The sequence below is a fragment of the Gastrolobium bilobum genome, unplaced genomic scaffold (genome assembly GCF_033153095.1).
Source record: "Gastrolobium bilobum isolate Gb01-03AN ecotype WA unplaced genomic scaffold, APGP_CSIRO_Gbil_v1 utg5634, whole genome shotgun sequence".
NCBI lineage: Eukaryota > Viridiplantae > Streptophyta > Magnoliopsida > Fabales > Fabaceae > Gastrolobium > Gastrolobium bilobum.
The window spans coordinates 29,343-51,053 of NW_026898133.1; the positions used below are offsets into that span (position 1 = coordinate 29,343).

Below are 21,711 nucleotides of genomic sequence, written 5' to 3' on the forward strand. Positions count from 1 at the left end.
AAAATCTTACACGAAAGTTATTTTATAATAGAGATAGTATTTTATACCATGAAATAAGCTATAGTATTAAAATTGTAATCAGAGTGAGAGACAGTGATTGCCTACAAAGCTGATGTGACACAAGGCATAGTATAATATTTTTCTTATCATGGGATGGGAGCATATAAAATTATCTCTTATGACTGAGTTTAACTTGGTTAGAACTTAATCCAATATTTAATATGATTAACTTTTTAAATTTGAAGTTGATCTAATTATAACATGACTAATTATTGATGACTAAACTATTTAATTTTAAAAGTTCAAAACTAGAACTAAAGAATATTTTATTATATATTCCGAGATATATTATATTAATATAAAAGTATTACCGTATTTTATAATAAGCATTAATTTAAGTAAGAAAGTCTTACAACTTATTAATTTAAAAATAGGGATAGGATATTGTAACAATCAATTAGTGTTAGTTTTTTTTGACCCTTTTATCCTTTATTAATTAATTAATAAGTATTTTTCCCCTTATTCAAAATTATCTATCAATCTGTCCGTCTTTAATCGATTAACTTGAAGACTTAATCGATTAAATGGTCAAAACAGGTAAAAATGGTTAAATCGAGATTTAATCGATTAAATCTTCAAGTTAATCGATTAAATCTCCCAACAGGCAATAAAGGTCAAATCTCCTCCATAAACAAAAGCAGATTTCATGCATATGAAGCAAATCAACAATCATAGATAACAAACAAACAAAGAAACCAACAAAAGAAAAACGATTATTGGAAACTGGATTGATTTACATGAATTGATTTTGTTACTTTCCTTTTGACATAGTACGCCAACCTATTAGGTTTTAAAATATGCTAAACAAGCAAATCAAATAAACAAAAAAAAATCGCCGAGTACGCCAACCTCAAGCTGCCACGCACCCTCTTGGATCTTCGCCTTCTCAAGTACTTTCCTTTCTTACCTATTAGGTTTTAATGATTATACGATTCTTTTGTTCCTGAAAATTTTATTTTTATTTTTTTAAAATATGAAATACTTTCAGTTCTTTGAGAGAATTTGAGTTCCAATGTATTGGTTGATGGTTAAAATCTATCTGTAGTAGTTACAATGTTTTTTTTTTGTCTTGTTTTTGCATAGATAAGCAAATGCAAACATTGTTAATGGTTTGACTTAGCAATAGCACGAAAAGAAAAACAATTCTTGGAAACTGGATTGATTTACATGAATAGGGCTGGCTCCATTTCTACCTCTCACATGAAAACCTTGCTTATTACATGAAAAACAGCACAAAGTGATCCTATTGTCAACATCGGAACGATGACAGCGATCAAGGCGAACAACGAACCCTTCCTGTCTTGCATATTCATCATAAAAATACTTAGCAGAATCTTCAATCAGTTTTTTGTGTTTGTCTCATTCAATCAATACTTTCACGCTCATTTGAGATATTTAATCGGACTTTTTGACCTTTTTATCCCTCATTAATTAATTAACAATCATTTTGCCCCTTACCCAGAACTATCTACAAATCTGCCCCTCTTTAATCGATTAACTTGATTATTTAATCGATTAAATGGTCAAAATAGTTAAAAATGGTTGACTCGAAATTTAATCGATTAAACCTCTCAAGATAACACTCGAATTTCGTTTTCGAGTTCGTTGCGGCTAAGATCAACATAAGTTAACAACTTGCATTGACTGATCTCTGAGGCAACAGGACCCGAGAGTTTGTTGTGGCTAAAATCAATCTTTGAGAGTTATTGTAACCTACCAATCTGAGGGGGGATTGGACCCGAGAACCTGTTGCCATTAAGAAGGAGCTTTTGCATGCTGGAGAAGTTACCAATCGAAGGAGGCAAAGGCCCATAAAGTTGGTTGTTGGAGACAGTAATCTGACCAAGATTCAGAGAAAAAGCATCAGCTTCAGGAAACTGGCCAGAGAGATAATTGTCCTGAAGATCAACCTGGGTGAGTTGAGGAAGTCCAAAAAGGCCTTTCGGAATGGAGCCATTGAAAAAATTGTCACCCATTCGAATTTGTTCCAGAGATTGGCACCTACCAAGGGATTCAGGGATTGGACCAAAGAGGAAGTTCTCCAAAGCTAATGAGCCTGCATAGGTGAGGTGGAAGAGTCCCAGTTAACTTGTTTGAAGAAAGATAAAGACTAATGAGCCTATCGTTCTTCCCCAAACTCTCAGGAATGCTCTCTGTGAAGTTGTTCTACCGCAGTTGAACCACCACCTCCGAAAACGAAATTCGAGTGTTATCTTGGGAGATTTAATCGATTAAGAGGGAGATTTAATCGATTAAATCTTGAGTCAAACCATTTCTACCTAATTTGACCATTTAATCGATTAAATATTCAAGTTAATCGATTAAAGAGGAGCAGATTGGTAGATAGTTCTGGATAAGGGGCAAAATGATTGTTAATTAATTAATAAGGGACAAAAGGGTCAAAAAGCCTATTTAATTGATTAAATATAAGTGTTAATCGATTAAATCAATTAAAAGAGATATTTAATCGATTAAATCTCGAGTCAACCATTTTTGCTTGTTTTGACCATTTAATCGATTAAAGAAGGACATATTGGTAGATAGTTTTGGATAAGGAGCAAAATTGTTATTAATTAATTAATGAAGGGCAAAAGGGTCAAAGAGCCATTAGTGTTACTACCAATCAATTTCACCGTTAGATCGATTATGTGGATCCAACGGTTATATTTATTTCCATATTTGTATGGTTATGATTTTTCATATTTTATGTGAAAGCATTAAATATGAGAAATCATAACTATACAAAGGTAAAAATAAATACAAAGCATTAAATATGAGGAATCATAATCATACAAAGATGGAAATAAATATAACTGTTTGATCAACATAATCGATCTAACGGTGAAATTGATTGGTAGTAACATTGATAGTAACACTAATTAATTGTTACAATATCCTTTTCCTTAAAAATATTATAAATATTTAAATTTTAAATAATATCAATTTAGAACGAAGCGACGTGAAAACACCGAATCTATTTTTCATAACTCAAAGTAAGTATGATTAACTTAAACAAAATTGAGTTATTAGAAAGAAAAAAAAATCAAGAAAAAGAGTTATTGGCCAATTTGAATATTGAGATACTCTGTTTAATACTTCCTTTTAAACACATTGCAAGTGGCTCTGCCAGTTCTAATTAGAATCTTAAAGAGAAATATATTTTTCATGGGGTAATTTTGTCTCGTGTAATATATAAAAAATAGATGAATATTTTTTTTCTCTCTTTTCTTCGTAGTAGATTTCACTCACTTTTTATGTATTGTATTAGGATATATTTTCCATAGGATAAATTTTCTAAGGAAGAATATATATATATATATATATATATATATATATATATATATATATATGAGGTAGGATCTTTTGACACCGGTATTAAATTTGAAATTTGACACCTCATCTGAGAGCCGTTTGATCAAAAAAGATCAATGACTCTGATTTGTAAGCATGTGATACCATTGATCTTTTTTAATCAAACGGCTCTGAGATGAGGTGTCAAATTTCAAATTTAACACTGGTGTCAAAGGATCCTACCTCTATATATATATATATATATATATATATATATATATATATATATTTATTTATTTAATTCAATTTAAAGTGTACCTAATAGACTTAAACAAATTAATAGATCTAAATTAAAAAATTTACTTTTTAAATATAGATCCAATCATATTTATAATTTAAACTTACATAAAACTAAGGGGTTTGTATTTGTCATTTAACATTACACAACAAACTTTCCTACACAGATAACATTTTGTGAGACACACTCCTTTTGAAGAAAAAAAAAAATTAGAGCATGCAAAACGAATCTCTATAACATTAAAGACTCACTTCTCTTACAATATAACTCTGATACAGGCTAGACTGTAAACTATTTTTTAAGGTGAAGTCTAGCTCGTAAGCCTATAAACCCTTTGGTTTTTTGCCATTCTCTAATCTCATTTCATTTGAAAAGCGGATTTTCGAAAACATAAACCCTAGCCACTATGGAATGGAACCCTCAGACTGTCCAATTTCTCTCAGAATGCTTCCTCCACACTCTCTCTCCGGCGCCGGAACCTCGCCGCCGAGCCGAATCCTCCCTCGCCGAGGCTGCCGACCGCCCATACTTCGCCCTCACTGTTCTCCGCCTTGTCGCCGAGCCATCAATCGACGAGCAGATACGCCTAGCCGCCTCCGTCAACTTCAAGAACCACCTCCGCCTCTGGTGGACGAGATCAAATGATGAGGAGGAGATCAAATCCCGCATCCTTGAACCCGAGAAGGAGCAGATCAAATCCCTAATCGTCCCACTCATGCTCTCCGCTACTCCCAAGATCCAATCGCAGCTCAGCGAAGCCCTAGCCGTTATCGGAAACCACGATTTCCCCAAATCGTGGCCCACTTTGCTCCCCGAACTCGTCTCCAGTCTTCAGAAAGCGTCTCAGGTCTCCGATTACGCCTCCATTAACGGTATTCTCGGCACTGCTGACTCTATTTTCAAGAAATTTCGATTCCAGTACAAAAGCGAGAGTCTCTTTCTTGATTTGAAGTACTGTCTAGACAATTTCGCTGCTCCTTTGCTCGAAATTTTCCTCAAAACCGCGTCGTTGATCGACGCTTCAGCCGCATCGGCCGCAAACCTGCGACCCCTATTCGAGTCGCAGAAGCTTTGCTGTAGGATATTTTACTCGTTGAATTTTCAAGAGCTCCCTGAGTTCTTCGAGGATCATATGAAAGAGTGGATGGGAGAGTTTCGGAAATACCTTACCACTAGTTATCCTGCTCTTGAGAGCAGTGGTCCTGATGGTGTTGCGCTTGTCGATGAGCTTAGGGCTGCGGTTTGTGAGAATATTAATCTTTACATTGAAAAGAATGAGGAGGAGTTTCAGGGGTATTTGAATGATTTTGCACTTGCTGTGTGGACTTTGCTGGGGAATGTATCCCAGTCATCTAGCCGTGATCAGCTTGCTATCACCGCGATTAAGTTTCTGACCACGGTTAGCACCAGTGTTCACCATACTCTGTTTGCTAGCGAAGGGGTTATACCACAAATTTGTCAGTGCATTGTGATCCCGAATGTTAGGTTGAGGGAAGAAGATGAGGAACTGTTTGAAATTAATTATATTGAGTTTATTAGGAGGGATATGGAAGGTAGTGATCTTGATACTAGGAGGAGGATTGCTTGTGAGCTACTTAAGGGTATAGCAACACATTACGGAGATGCTGTCAGAAGCATTGTTTCTGCACAAGTGCAAAGTTTATTAAGTTCGTTTGCTGCAAATCCAGGGGCAAATTGGAAGGACAAGGATTGTGCTATATACTTGGTAGTCTCTCTTGCAACCAAGAAGGCTGGAGCCAATTATGTCTCTACGGAACTTGTTGATGTTCAAAACTTTTTTGAATCTGTCATTGTCCCTGAGCTGCAAAGTTCAGATGTTAATGGGTATCCTATGCTCAAGGCAGGTGCGCTCAAATTTTTTACCATGTTCCGGACTCAAATATCGAAGCATGTCGTATTGAAGTTTTTCCCAGATTTGGTTCGTTTCCTTGCTGCCGAATCGAATGTTGTTCATTCTTATGCTGCAAGTTGTATTGAAAAACTCTTGTTGGTAAAGGATGAGGGGGGTAGAGCTCGTTATACTTCGGCAGATATCAATCCATTTTTTGCAATGCTGATGAACAGTCTTTTCAATGCCTTGAAGCTCCCAGAGTCTGAAGAAAATCAATATGTAATGAAATGTATTATGAGGGTTCTTGGGGTTGCAGATATATCTGTTGATGTTGCGCGAGTTGGCATTGAGGGGTTGGGCTCCCTTCTTGCAGAAGTTTGCAAAAACCCAAAAAATCCCATCTTCAATCACTATCTCTTTGAGTCGGTGGCCATTCTTGTGAGGCGGGCTTGTGAGAGGGACTTATCTCTTGTGTCCGTCTTTGAAGCAAGCCTTTTTCCTAGGCTTGAAATAATATTGACCAATGATGTAACTGAGTTTTTCCCATACACATTTCAGTTGCTTGCTCAGCTTGTTGAGTTGAACAGGCCACCCATCCCACCAATCTACATGCAGATATTTGAGATTCTTTTGTCGCCTGATTCGTGGAAAAGAGCCCCAAATGTTCCTGCCCTTGTGCGTCTACTCCAGGCCTTCCTTCAAAAGGCATCGAATGAGATCAGCCAAGGGGATAGACTGACCAAAGTGCTTGGCATATTTGACTCACTAATACAATCTTCAAGCTCATCCGAACAAGGATTTTACGTGCTTAACACTGTCATTGAAAGTCTTGAGTACGATGTTATCAAACCTTATATTTCTCACATTTGGGCTGCCCTTTTTAGAGAGCTACAGAGAAGGCGGACAGTAAAGCTCATCAAGTCTCTCTTGATATTTATGTCACTCTTTCTGATTAAACACGGTTCTTCAAATGTTGTTGATACTATGAACAGTGTTCAGTCTGGTATATTTGTTGTGATTCTGAATCAATTTTGGATTCCGAATCTTAAACTAATCACTGGAGCTATAGAGCTCAAGTTGACTGCAGTTGCTTCAACCAGACTCATCTGTGAGTCTGCAGTCCTTTTAGATCCGGCTGTTTCTGTGTCCTGGGGTAAGATGGTGGACAGCATCGTCACACTACTTTCCCGGCCAGAAGAGGATAGGGTTGTGGAGGAACCTGACATGCCAGATATTACAGAAAATGTGGGTTATACTGCCACCTTTGTCCGTCTTTACAATGCTGGAAAGAAAGAAGAAGATCCACTTAAAGATATAAGAGATCCCAAGGAATTTTTTGTTGCTTCATTGTCCCGACTTTCTGCACTTTCCCCTGGGAGGTATCCTAAGGTCATCAGTGAAAATGTTGATCCTGTGAATCAAGCAGCATTGCTTCAGCTTTGCAACACTTATAATCTCTCAATAGTTTGAGCGAGAGTAAGAAGGTCTTGAGTTACTTTCTCCTTTTTTTATTATGCTTATTGGGTTTTTGTCAATGTCTTTTCCTTAATTTACAATTGAGATATGGGCCTAGTGGATGAGGGGCGCCACTACCTTAATTCAACACAAGATATTGTTTCCAAATGTTAAATATTATGGATGCATGGTTGATCTTTTAAGTCGTCAAAGGTTTGCTTGAAGAAGCATAGGAATCTGATGTTGCTACTTGGTACATTGAAAATACAAATGGATGGGGAACACACCTGGTTCATGAGGTCCTGTCGGGTGATAAGACACTCTCTCCCTCATATAAATGATATCCAGCATACGTTAGATCTAATGGTTGAAAAATTATGGATTGAGGGCTTCTGGCCCATGCCGTGTAGGGCCAACCTGTATAGTCCTAACTCACTTGAAGTCAGCCCACATATGATGTGGGCCTTTTGACCTGGGCTTATATGGATTAAAATTGGGTGGGTGGGCTTATCCATACGAAGAGTCCTAATCACAATGTTCTATTTGTTCATATATTATGCACGAAGCTAGCTAATCATCTCGCGGAAGAGCTGTAATTTGCAAAAGATAAATATAAACACCAAAAGGAGGTGTATTTATGTACATAGTAGATGCAAAATCAAATCCTAAATGAAAACTCAAATTAAAATATAATAACATATAAAAATAAGATAAAATTTTAAATTTTTCATTAGTAGAAACAAATTATTAAATTAATATGCTTATTCATTTTAATTTGAACTCTATTGCATCTTCTAGTACTAAAAGACAAATGTCATATTTAAATAGACATTGTCTTCCTTTTTTTTTAATACCCACACATTATATTTATTGCATGTTCATGGAAAACTTACGAGTTTAAATGTTTTATATTATTTTTTTGGCACAAATATAAGTAACATGAGTTAGTCGCAATTCCATTTTTTTAATTATAAAGAATTAAAAGGGTTTATTTTAGTGTTAAGATAACTTCAAATACAAATTATTTGAAATATGTCAAATTTAAATATCCCTGGCTGTGAAGAATGTATACCTCTTTTTTTTCTTTTTTCTTTTGAAAACAATGTACACCTCTTTTTCATGAATGAATGAATGAAGTTTCCTATCTTTGGAGGATTTTTACACTCCAAAGAACGGGTCGTATCTAACACGGCGGAACAATTACCAATATGTGAGCGAGTCAAATTTTGTTGTATTATTATCCTATCTATGTTTGTGTTAGTGTCCATGCTTCTAGGATTCAAAGTCATAAAATATTAATGATATGTTGTTACATACAAAATTTAATTTAGTTACTTACTCCATCCCATAAAGTTAAAAAAAAATTGTAATTCATTAACTTCTTATTTTCTTTTTATGACAATTGCATGATATGAATTTAAATTTTAAAAATATGTTACACTCTCTATACCTGAACTTTCATATTTTAAAAAAAAATTAAAAAGAAAAACCTATTTGAAAAGCAAACCCACATTAGGCATCTAATTCTTTGGAAAAGTCAATTTTCAGGTCTTATTCAATGTAAAATCCACATTCTTGCTCCAAAGTCGACAATATTCAAAAGTCCATGTCTTTCTGGAAAATATAATAATAAGGTGTGCTTTAGAAAGTTATAAGAAGAGGAAGTGTAAAGAAGAAATAGGCCCCATAATTAATAAACTGTGGTGCAAACCCACTCACCTATGCTCATTTTAACCCAATTGCCCATGATTGTCTTCACATGTTTTTAACATGAATTCCGACATCAAATGCACTAAAAGTCAGATGAACCAAACCTTAATTACTACAAAAATATTAATTAATAAACCAACATATAAAAGAAAGTGGTTAACAAAAAAAGTGACCAAACCTGAGAGAATAAATGTGCCTATGTGTTGTACCGTTCATGATGGGGTAATGTGTGCAGTTTGGGGAAGCAAAGGAACACAAACTGAATTGGTCTTCACATGGGGTGTGCATTCAAATCACTTGCCCCACCAAAATTGTAGTTTTCTAATATTATGTCCCTAGCTAAAGGCAACCAATAAGGAAACAGCATAGAGAGGTCAACTCTCTTTCTCTCCCTCTCTCATAGCCATAGAGATGAGAGAGAAGGAAAAGGGTCTATTTCACAACCCAATCCAAAGTAATGGTCATAATGTTTACCAAAAAAATAAAATAAAAAAGTAATGGTCATAAGCATTTAGAAGATTCTGCCAAGATACTAGCTTTATGCGAAAATTAGAAATTAATTATAGCTAGGAATAGAATCATTTAGGTCAAGTCAGATCAGGAGGACAAAATTAGCTATATTCAAAGCAATTGTTACCAAATGATACAATCTCTTAATGTTTGATTAATGGAGGGATCTGATCCCTAATCTAAATGGAATCTACAGATCAGCATAATAGAATTATATGATAAGGTTAATGCTGCTTTTGCTATTTAGGGTTATTTATACATATATATTAAAAAAATGAAAAGAAAGAACATAGCCCTTGAGAGGGGGCAAAAGTCATTTCATATCTTAATAAAAATTCCAGCAATTGTTGGCATTTATAGAATACCAAATGCTGGCATTCTAATAATTAATAGGAAGCTTTTATATACTCCACTTTGATAATTGTGCCACTACAATTTGGCCACAGAAGTATACTCCAATGTTATTGGGTATGTCCTCTAGCCCAGTTTTTGTCCCATGTTATTATGATATTTATATCAAACATTGTGGAACCAGAAATTTAATTATTGATGATTTACAAGTTTCAACAGTCATGGAGAGAAGCATTTTCATGAGTGCACATTAATGAAAGTCAAAATGCATTTTGCCCAGAAGGAGGTCACTATGCATTTCAAGATTGTTCTTTGAGCCTGCCCATGAAGTTTTGTTTAAAAATACTAGGCTGTTTCAGTTTTCTTTTTTTTTCTTTTTTTTTTTCCTTAGTCAAAGTATAATAATATTTAATTGTATGTGTAGTAGCATCTTACAAGTAATTAAACAAATATGGGACTAATTTATGTCTTATGAGCGTCAACTGTGTAAAAAAGCACACGCCATTTCTATCCCTTAGCTTATGAGATGTGCGCCAAATTAAATTAAAAGATGTTCAAGACTGCCTAGGTTAAACTAATTCTTGTAAATTCATATAGATTTATATTGGTCTTTAAATACATGATAAGGAAACAACTTATTGAAACTAAATAATTAACTTTGTGTTAGATTTTTTAACCAGTTTTTCAAATTTCATGTAATTATCATACCCTAAAAAAAAGTTAAATTCGATCGCACAGTTATATGATTTATAGATGCTCACAGGCATTCCCATATGATAAAAACGGTAGATATATAAAGTGATGTTTGTTGTGTGTATGTATATTTAGCATATTATTCTTCACAACTAGCATACAACTCATCGTGCTGGTTTATTGTACGTGTTGCCAACTAATAAGACTTTTGGCAAGTGTACTAAGTGGCGCGAGTAAAAAAAGTAAGAAAAAAAAAATAGTATTGTTCCCCACGGATTAAGAATTACCAAATACTAATCACTAAAAGCAATTCTATTTGGTCGATGGATTGTGGATTGAAGAGAATTTTAATATGATAAAATTATTGGGATTAAGAATTCAAGCATGAGTAGTGAATTAGTTCCACATTAGTTAGAAATATGTTAAGTGATCGAGAACCATATAAATAGAAGGACACATAAATTTAATGTCTTAAAATTTTGAGTTGAGATATGACATCCAAATTTATTTATGATATGTTGGTAGGTCTCATTCTATCATGGAATTGGTCCCGCATGGCCCAACAAAAATAAAATATAAAATTAAAATTGACAATTTAATGGATAAGAAGTAAAATATACTCAATGAGAATGTTTGGATTTTAAAGATGCAGGAAAAAGCATGTGTTAGGATATTGATTTCATTCAACCTTCCACATACAATCTAACTTCACCTAATTGAATCATTTTAATCTTACGTATTACCAGCTCCTTAGTTAATTTCTAAAGATAAGATGGGATTAGAGGTACAAAAGATTCATAAGCAAACTACATTACTTAAGTACTCTATTCGTGGTGCAACAAAAATAAAAGAAGCAATTATTAAATTCTGTTCATGCATAATTTTTTTTTATCTATCAAATTTGTAACACAGTTATGTCTAAAACTTAAACTCGAGACCACTGATTGAATTAGAACAATCTCATATCACTTTATCCACGTACTAGATGGTCATGTATAAATTTTCTAATCGATGCATAAATCATAATTCAATTTAATATTGACCAAATTGAGACTATTTAAAATAAAGGAGAATTGCTCAAATCTTTAAGAGTAGAATACTAGATTAAGAATTACGTTTCAATTTCACAGTCCAGTATGAATTTAATCACCATCTGAAGTACCCGAAAGTTTAGTTACTCATTAATTAGCAAGTAAAAATATGAAACCCTGAGGAAAGACTGTGAGAGAAGTTGGCAATTAATTCAATGTGCAATCATGTTGTTCTCCATTGATTCAATGGTCCAAAACTAATAAAAGTATCAAACTTTGATGGTGACTTCTCCTCTCTATAGTCAAATGCAAAGGCTCAAATCACACGCGGGCAGTTGCATTTACGCCTCAGTACAATGGAAAAAAATAATCAGTCTTTTTTATTATTTTACCATTATAAAGATAATAATGAATCTAATGTCGAATATGAATTTTCTTATTGATTCTCTAATCTATTTTTTGTTAATAGTTGATCATGTATCATATATGCATGCCATGTTTCTATATTTGTGACTTTACGTGCAGATAAGATAACTGTAGCCAAATATACGAACTTATACTGAGTTTTTTTTTTACCCCCGAAAGATAATGGTTAATTGGTTATATTTACAATAGTTGACATCATAAGGATAATCTTAAGAGTTAATTGGTTAATATGTTTAATTTTGTAATTTAAATCCATTGCGGTTTCGAAATTGTATCATTTAGACCTGTTGTAATTATATATATATATATATATATATATATATATATATAGGGCTTATCATTTCTCAAGCTGCCGGAGATAAAATTATTTCTGGCTACTAAATCATAATCGTACAAATATAGATCAATGGTGATAAAGGAAGAGAGAGAAAAAGGAAATCATAATCATTCAAAGGTGAATCAATACATGATATAAGGAAATAAATAATCAAAACGACGTAGTTTTGAGGTAGCGAGAGATAAATTTATCTCAAGCAACTTGAGAAATGTTTTTCCCATAAATATATATATATACATATATAAAGTTTTTATTTTCTCTAATTTTTAGCCTACATTGTTATGGTATTATGGTTATCAATTAAAGGTTTAATATAATTATGTTTTAAATATTAAATTAAAAATTATCTAAATTTGTTTATTTAATTTATTTTAAAAATTTATTGCAAAAAATAAATTAATTATTTAAAATTATCTTAATAATCAAAAAATTATTATTTAAGACAAATCAAAAAGTATTATTTCAAAAAATGATTTTAATAAAATTTTGAATAATCATTTACTTTTAGATTTATTTCAATCGATAATATTATAATGATGTAGAATGAAATTTTGGAAAAAAAAATTATTTGACTTAAATTTTTTAGCTAAAAATAAGGGAAAATAATTTTTTTAAATTTATTTTAATTTAAAAGACAATATGATTTTATTTTGGTTTTAAAGTTTCTACTAAGTTATATATATTCACTCACAAAACGACATCATTTTAGGTTGAAAGATTAAAAAATTATAATTACAAAAACTATATACTATAACCTTGAATAAATTATAATTACAAAATCACCTTGATTTTCGTCCAAAAATGACGTCGTTTTGATCTTACAAATAACTTTTTGTTTTGTTTTGGTGAAAAGATCTTACAAATAACTTATCTGTATTCAATGCAGAAAAAAAGAAACTTTTTTTTATAAGCAAAAAACAAACCCTTTTACTTTATCTTAAACATGTTTTCAATTTTTAAAATAGCTTTTAAATAAATAAATAATTTTTAATGATCATTTCTTAAATAATATGAAATAAAAACAGGAAAATAAAAAGTTATATGGGAAAGGTTATACTTATGATATCTTTTTCTTTACAACCTCTTATGACCGTTTTTATGGTTGTTGGATCAAAATTAAATCAATGGCTCTCACTTATTATCATTTTATAATCTTTGGTTTAATTTTGATTCAATAACCATAAAAAAGTGGTTGTAAGAAAAAAGAAGTTGTAAGTATAATCACCTCAAGTTATTTATATATATATATATATATATATATATATATATATATATATATATATATATATATATATAACCACTAAGAGTTTAAGTGGTACAATTTTGTAACCACTTGGGTTTAAGAAAACATAGAGGTTAAGTAATATTCTCCAATAACTATAAATAGTCTAAGTAATACAATTCTATATGACCACAAGGGATCTAAGTAACAAATTTAAAATAAGATGATTAACTGATACGCCATGTGAATTACCCAATGGTTGAAAAAAGAAGTTTTTCATTTTTTTATATTTTTAATATTCTTCCACTTTTATAAGAAGGTACGACAGATTTGATACCTTTTTAAAATTAAGAAAGATTAAAAAAAGTTAATTACAATCCATTGACATGTTCTCTAACCTTCACTTTGTTTATGAACAGTAGTGTGAATGATTAATATTTGTTTGTAAATGCAACTCATGCATGGCATCTGCTTTGGGAAAAGTTTGAAGATTATAACTAACAAAAAATATATTCCATAAGATAAAAGGTGCTTCAAAATAGCTTAAGAGTTAAGAGGATAAGACCATCATTGAGAAAATTTATTAATATTTTGATATCCATGATCCTTTTAATAGTTCATGATCGTTTCGGTGCCATATATCTCTTCTCTATATGGGCTCTCACGGCGTAATGGTATTACTATTGCATAATTGACTAGTGTTTTACTTTTTTGTTTTCAAAACAATAAAGACAAGGAAAATACATAATTAATTTGGATATCTATAAAGTTAAATAAAATCAGTTCCATAATTTGTTCCAAGCTTATTGCTTTCTGCCTAAGAAAAGGGCAGGAAAGAGTTATGTTTATGTATGTAAAAGAAGATCCCATTTGTCCAATTTGATTGTTTTTAATGTTTAACTTTTCAACTTTGATTTTGTCATCATCAATCTCTTTTGAAACACAACCACTAGAAACAACATATGTGTATATTAAAGAAAGATTCTATATATTTTTCATGTCGTTGAAATTTTTTTTATGTATTATAAATAGTTTATAATTGATAAAATTATTATTTTTCGTCATGTCAGTCGATAATGTTTGAAAAGAAAGAAAAATAAAATAATTTTAATATTATAACTATGTATTACCCGTAATATATAATTATTATTTTTTATATGAGAATTTTTTTTTAACAACATAAAAAAAGAATTTCCGATTAAAGAAATTAAATAATCAAATGTGCTTAATATATGAATTGTTGACTAGTGGTTCTTAGTTTCATGCACTGAATGGCATATATATGGAATCATGAATCTAATTACTAGTTGACAAATGGAACTTATTAATATTAACTAGCAAAAAGACGAAAAGATTAAGTCACGTAAACGAGGGTAGAACCTATGGAAGTTGTCTACATGTAGAATTTGTAAAATTTTCAACTAACAGGCTAAACGGATGCGAAAAACCGGGCCCCTCCTCCGCTCCCAAAAAAAGGGATTTCAAATAACACTTACGAATATTTTTATTTATATTATTATTACTTTATTCACTCTTTTTTAATGTAACGCTTCTTTATTCGCACTCACTCATAACTCGTTTGAATAACTAAGAATGTCAATGTATTTCATAATTTGAATTGCTACATCAGATTCATATTTGCAATGCATAGAAACTAGTCTCACCCTTTTGTGGGACTCCTCAAATTAAACTCATGTCAATGCTGATATAATCATAGAAAAGTCACCCATTTTCGCTAGATTTTCTAAGCACTTCAGTTCCTATACTCTTACGATCTTTTAGAGAGTAGTTTCATTATTCCTACACCTAGAAATGGTATAAATCAGTTCTATTGTTTGCCTAGAAAAAAAGAGACATATGTTATTAGTTTATTAATCAAATAGTACCTGTTGTTAACCAATAATTAATTCATTATTATTATTATGTATATAGGTAGGGTATATAAGAAGGGTTTTATAAGAGTTATGTTGTAGGAAAAGTGATTGTGTAATGTTATAGAGATTCGTTTTGCGTGCCTTAATTTTTAATTTATTTTTTTGTTTTAAAAAGTGTGGGCCCCACAAAATAGTGTGAGAGTAGAAAAGTTTGTTGTGTTATGTTAAAGGATAAAACAAAAACCCATATAAGAATTTATGTGTAGGTGAAACATTTCTCTCCAAAGAGCTACCATCCCCATTAAACCCAAAACATATTGGGAGGAGGAAAGGGAAGTACCAAATTAAATACCATTAATTTTTAGCTGTTAAGACATTAGGAGAATGCGGAGGCTAGAGGCTAACGAAGATAATGCAAGCCTATATTATGTTCTCTTCTTGGATAATGAACTACAATTTTCTCCACACATAAATTTTATAATCAAATACTGTGTGATAGATTTAAGTTTATTTCTCTACTAAAGAGGTTGGTTTAAGTAGTACATGCTTGATTCCGATTAAACAACGTCTTAGGTTCAAATCTTTGTGAATACAAATAATTTCCTTTGGGAAAGTTTGCCCCACCATAACGTGGATATTCCCGACTCGAATATAATTGTCTAATGTGGTTTATCAAAAAAAAAATCTCTTTAAGAAGTGTTGTAAGTCAATATAACAAGGGTTTGCTTTTCTAAAGTTACTTTAGAAAAACTTGTCTAATATTCACTGAAACGACGTTATTTTGGGATGAAAGTCATGGTGTGTTTGTAATTTTAATTTATTTAAGAGTTATAATAGTCTTTATCATTCTAATTTTTTAATCTTTCAACCCAAAAACTATGTCATTTTAGTGAACATTACACACAAATTTGTAAAGTAACTTTAGAAACTTTATTCTCATATAACAATGATATAAAAACGGAATAATATAGATTTCTCTTATCATTGGAGAATTTTATCTACCTATAAATACCCCTCATTTTTATTAAGTGAAACTTTTTTCTTACTCAATCTCCATATTGTTGTGATGCCAAAATTCATTCTAAGTCATGGTGCCATACACTCTTTCCTTAATTCTCTACCAGTATTTAAAACTCATTTATGGTAACTCGTGTTAAACTTATGACTATACATTTATCTCATTAAATTATTATTAGTGCACCCTTTGAAAATGGGGTATTTGACCCATTTACCCTTTAAATAATTAAAAATTACCACTTCGCCCCCATTTACAAACTATTTAAAATATTTGACTTTTTCCTTAAACATAACACTAATCTGCCCCTATTTGATCGTCGACCAAAAATACAAGACAATATACTCAAGTATATTGTCCTGCTTGAAGATATTCATTATTTCTTGAATTATTTATCCGAGTATGAACCCTCTTACCCGAGTATCACAATGAATACTCGAGTATACATCGGCCAAAAACCCTTAAATGAGTGGGTTTCTGCCTCATTTGTCACTCACACGTTTTCTACCACAAAATCTCCCTCGTCTCTCATCTCTATTCCAAGCTATGAAGTTTGTATTCCATCCCATGGTCTTCAAAGTTTGTATCTTGTGAAATCATTGTCAATACACTTACAAATTCAATTTTTTTTTTAAAAAAATATGAATCCAAGCCAAACCCTAGACCAAATTTGAGTTGAAAGATGAGCTCAAGTTCAGACACTTATCTTGCAGTTATCTACCACAATGAGAGAGAAATTGAAGGTCTCAATGGTGCCCGATTTGGAGGAAAAATGAAAACAATAAAAATCAAACGGGGCACTACATATAATGAACTGAAGGACAGAATTCATCAAAAATTGGGGCTACAAGGCAACCAATCCATTTATCACATGATATCCAGGTTAGAGACTGTAGTTGATATGGATACAATATACTACATTGGTAACAATATCAATGATGAAGAAGATGTGAGAAGTCAGCTCGCCCTGTGAATAGTGGAGGTTCTAGTAGAACGCCTTCACCATAACATCCGAATAGGGGCACTCCATCCGAGCAAGGACATGGATGTGAAACCAATGCGCTTAAAATGAAGAGTTCATTTATACAAGAGTTTTGATGATAACAAACAAGCATAGAAGCGACGTCAAAGATAATACAACTCGCAACAATCAAAAGTCCAAGGAAACAATTCAACAAGACAACAAGAGCAAATCATTCAACACACAAGATCAAGATTGCAACATGTTCTTGAGAGCTTGGATCTAAATGTAAAGGTAATTGATTAATGATGCATAAATGAGCTCAAAGGATATTTAACTCTATGCATGCATTATCCATGTCATCAATCACTTGAAAGCTTTAATTATTATGAAAAAGACCCTTGACATATTTCGTAACCTCAAAACATGTTCTACAAGTCAAGGAAATGCATTAAAAGTGATTAGAGACAAAAAGGAATGCATTACAACTCATAAAATTGCATTATTAATGTTCTGTCAAGAAAGTATTCGAATACTTTCTTGACGGTATTCGAATACTTGTGCTGAGAACAAAGTATTCGAATACCTTAAGAAAAATATTTGAATACCTGTTATCAAAAAAAAATAAAAATATTTGAATACCAGATGAAGTATTCGAATACTTCACGAAAAGTATTCGAATACTTACTGGACAGTAACCAGTGTAACGGCTATAAACGGCTAGTTTCGTGCCAACACCTATATAAACTCATATGTTACGAACCAGCAAGCCAAGTTTTACTGTTCCATTGATTTTGCAATCATCTTTTATCATTCTCATTGAATTAAACTCATTCATTGCTTGTTTCTACTCATTTTGATCATAAAACTCCTTTGAGCTTTATTCTTGTGTCATTGATCAATACCCATAAGCTTCAACTTGTATAATCTGTACTTTAAGAGTACAAATCCATTTCCAAACACTCTCATTCTGTTTATTTGAGTTGAGGGTAGTGAGACCCTAGTGTAAATGTTGCTCATAGCCTAAGAAAGTGAGCGGAAGTGTAAGGGTTTCAAGAACCAAAAGTCTTGAAGGTTGTAGTGGTTTGTCAAGAACCCTTGAAGCTTGATCATTAGTGGAAAGTTGAACGGGCGACTTCAATCTGGACGTAGGTCACGGTGGTGGTGACCGAACCAAAATATATAGTGTTTGCAATATCTCTAACCCTTTATCTCGTTACATTAGCATTATTTGATTACTTGAGCTTATTTAAATTTACACTTTGCATACTACTTGCTTGTATTGATTTCTATTCTCTTAGTCTTGCTTGTGTATAAATCATATTAATTCAAGAAAATCTTTTTCAAGAAAGAAAGTGAGGCATTTTGCAAAAATATTTTTAAAACTCAATTCACCCCCTCTTGAGTTTGAGGCCACTTGTCCAACAATGGAGATGTGTCTGTCCCAACAGTGTCACAATCTGGAACCTCTACAATTTGATGAATGTCGAATCAAGCCATTTCGGCTCACATATGTTGCGGCTCATGAGGGACTTAACGAACCGTTCGTGTGCTGCGACATCATCCTCAAATAAATACCCAAAAGGCATGTCAACATCCTCCTCAAAATGTGGCTCATGCTGAGAGGATGAGGACCCGACATGGCAACGCTTTGTCCTATGCTCGGTCGGTAACTTTTTCCTTGAACCACGTCTGTCAATCATTTTTGAAGAATTTCAACCTGAAAAATAACAAAGGATAAGAATATGTTTCAGATACTCATGTGAAACAAAACCAATTGAAGTCTTGTAAATTGGAAACTCAAAAAATAAATGAGTAACAGTACACAAAACCACACAATCGAAAATCAACATAAGAAAAAGCAAAACTCAAAGAAAAAGCTTTAAATGATATAGAAACAACAAACCAAGAGAAGAATCCACAGAAGCAATGAAAATCCGAGCCTAAAAACCCAAATTTCGAGCCAAATAACAGGTCCCAAATTGTGCTCTAAAAACGTGGATGGAATGGCCCAAAAAGATAGGGGTTTTGTTTGTGACACTTGAATTAGTGAAATAAACGGTTCAATTTGAAGAAAAAAGGGGATGAAATTGAAGAGGGAGGGCTAGGGTTTCTGGTTTAGGAGGGTGTAGTCGGGTATTGGTTATGGGGGGAAATGAGAGAAGAAAGGCTTTTAAAAAACCCAATTCGCGATAGATAGGGGTGATAAATGAACCAGGGGTCTTTGGCTCGGCTTGTGAAGGCATGAACTTACATGCCTAAAATTGATTGTTGGAACCAGGCTTGGACTTGTATAAAAGCTCGTTTAATAAAATGGTCTCAGGCTTCAATTCAAAAGTTCGGCCTTAAAGCCTCTCAGGCTAGCCTAGTATATTAATTTTTTATACTATTTATAATAGCCATCTATCTCTCCTCAATCAATTTCACCCCATTTTATTAGTTAAACAGATTTTTTGAAAGATTTTGTTCTATATTATATTGTTTGAATATACATTAAATTTATAAATATTTATGAAATTACTAGTGCTGTTGATTGTACATTCTGTTTGGATAAATTTTTGTTATCTTATTTTTTTTAAACAGACTAAATCAAGCTTTCATTTTTTGTAAATAAATAAGTCAGGCCACAAGCGATAATTATATTCATAACAGGTAACAAGCTTGATCAGACTGACACATTTAAACACAGATTTAGCCTTTTAAGACCAAAGCTCGACTCGACTCGACTCGGCCGGTCAGTTAACACTCATAGGGATAGATGCTCGAGTATCCATGAGAATACAGGAGTACATAATTCATTAGATTTCCCAGAATATGAACACTACCCGAGTAGGGCACGTCCATACTCGGGTATCCATTTTCTTGCGCAATATACCTGTGGGCCGTGTATTCTTTCATATACTCTGGTACATAATTGAATCAACGGTAAAATATGGGGCAAATGAGTGATATGTTTTTAAACGGGGCTGAGTTGATAATTTTTAATTAATTAAAGGGTAAATGGATCAAATACCCTTGAAAACGATGTTGATTCACCATACAATTACACGATAAACAAAAGGCAAAAAAAATATGAAATTAATATTTTTCATATTATAAGATAGGGGTGTCAAAACGGGTTGACACGACACGAATACATCAACACTAACACGACACAAATTTTTATTCGTGTCAAAATCTTCAACACTGACACGACACAAATTTTTTGCGGGTTGACACGACACGACACGACACGAATAACACGCAAAATAAGGGTCAAAAAGGTAATTGACAAAAAAATTTAAAAAAAATAGTTCAAAATTAATTTTTTTTTTAAAATAAAAATAAAATAATTAAAAAAATATGGGTCGACACGAACACGAATACCTCAACACGAACACGACACGATTCTTTACGTGTCATTTTTCCTAACACAAACACGACACAAATTTTTTTACGGGTCAACCTGAACACGAATTTTCGTGTCGTGTCGCGGATCGACCCACGTGTCATAACCTATATTGACACCCCTATTATAAGATATAATTTTATCTTTTACACATACATAAAAATATAAGAGGCTCATGTGGAGCCACATGTGGAGAAAAGAAACAAAAATAAGCTCCATATATTTCTTATGGGTTTTCGTTTTATCCTTTAACATAACACAACAAACTTTCCTACACTCACAACATTTTGTGGGGCCCACACTTTTTAAAACAAAAAAATAAATAAAAAATTAAGGCACGCAAAACGAATCTCTATAACATTACACAATCACTTTTCCTACAACATAACTCTTATAAAACCCATTTCTTATATATGATAGATAAAATTAATATCTTATAATATAAAAAATATTATTAAAAAAATATATGTGTAGGTTGAAGACGGAGAAAAAATGACTAATTCAATTGAAACTCGGTGGCTTGCGCTTTCTTAAAAGCCTTCAGAGTGTCAGAAACACATTGTCCATGCATTGGGAGTCGCAAAGCTAGGGGATCATGTATTGGCCTAATGGCGGAATTATGACTTCAAAGTTCAAATTTCTAACCATTAGTATCATGTCTATAATTTTTTTAAAAACTGAACATCTTTGTAATACTTCAGAATTTTTTTTCTGTAAATAGCATATTTATTTCTTATGTTAATGTTGGGTTTAATATTTTTTATTTGTAAGAGATAAATTATTTTATACACACATATTATAGTATATTAAAGTATGTTGAATTTTTTTTTTATATGATCCATGTACTTTTGTATATATATAAAAAAAGAAAAATGTGTATCATTTTAAATGATATAAAGTTATGTTATTTTAAGTGAGAGAAAGAGATAGATAAAAGGGAAGAGAGAGAGTGAAAAAAAGAAGAAGAAGGAAAAGTGTGAGTCCTACCTCTTTATGAAAATAAAATGATATAAATTATATCATTTAAAATAATAAATATTTTTTTTATAAAAAATAAATTATAAATTTATCTTATGAGAAACGTTAAACAGTTTTAAGTTTTCTTTATTTTCTTTCTTTTAGATGATTGCGACTCTTTCTGTTCTTGCCGGTTGGACCACTACAGCAAAATCGTTTTTTCAGTAGGCCGTATCTTTATCTAAGGCTCCACACACACCACACACACATCACATTCCAT

General features: G+C 32.2%; 1 protein-coding gene across 1 annotated transcript; it reads left to right on the forward strand.

Annotated features, from left to right (window-relative positions):
* Positions 1-4,033: 4,033 nt before the first annotated feature.
* Positions 4,034-7,484, forward strand: LOC133313071 (exportin-2). Its single transcript, XM_061514384.1, has one exon. The coding sequence runs from the start codon at positions 4,056-4,058 to the stop codon at positions 6,969-6,971; it is 2,916 nt and encodes a 971-aa protein (XP_061370368.1). The 5' UTR covers positions 4,034-4,055; the 3' UTR covers positions 6,972-7,484.
* The last annotated feature ends 14,227 nt before the right edge of the window (positions 7,485-21,711 follow it).

Coding starts and splice junctions, on each gene's coding strand:
- LOC133313071 (XM_061514384.1), top strand. CDS start 4,056: ATGGAATGGAACCCTCAGACTGTCCAATTTCTCTCAGAATGCTTCCTC.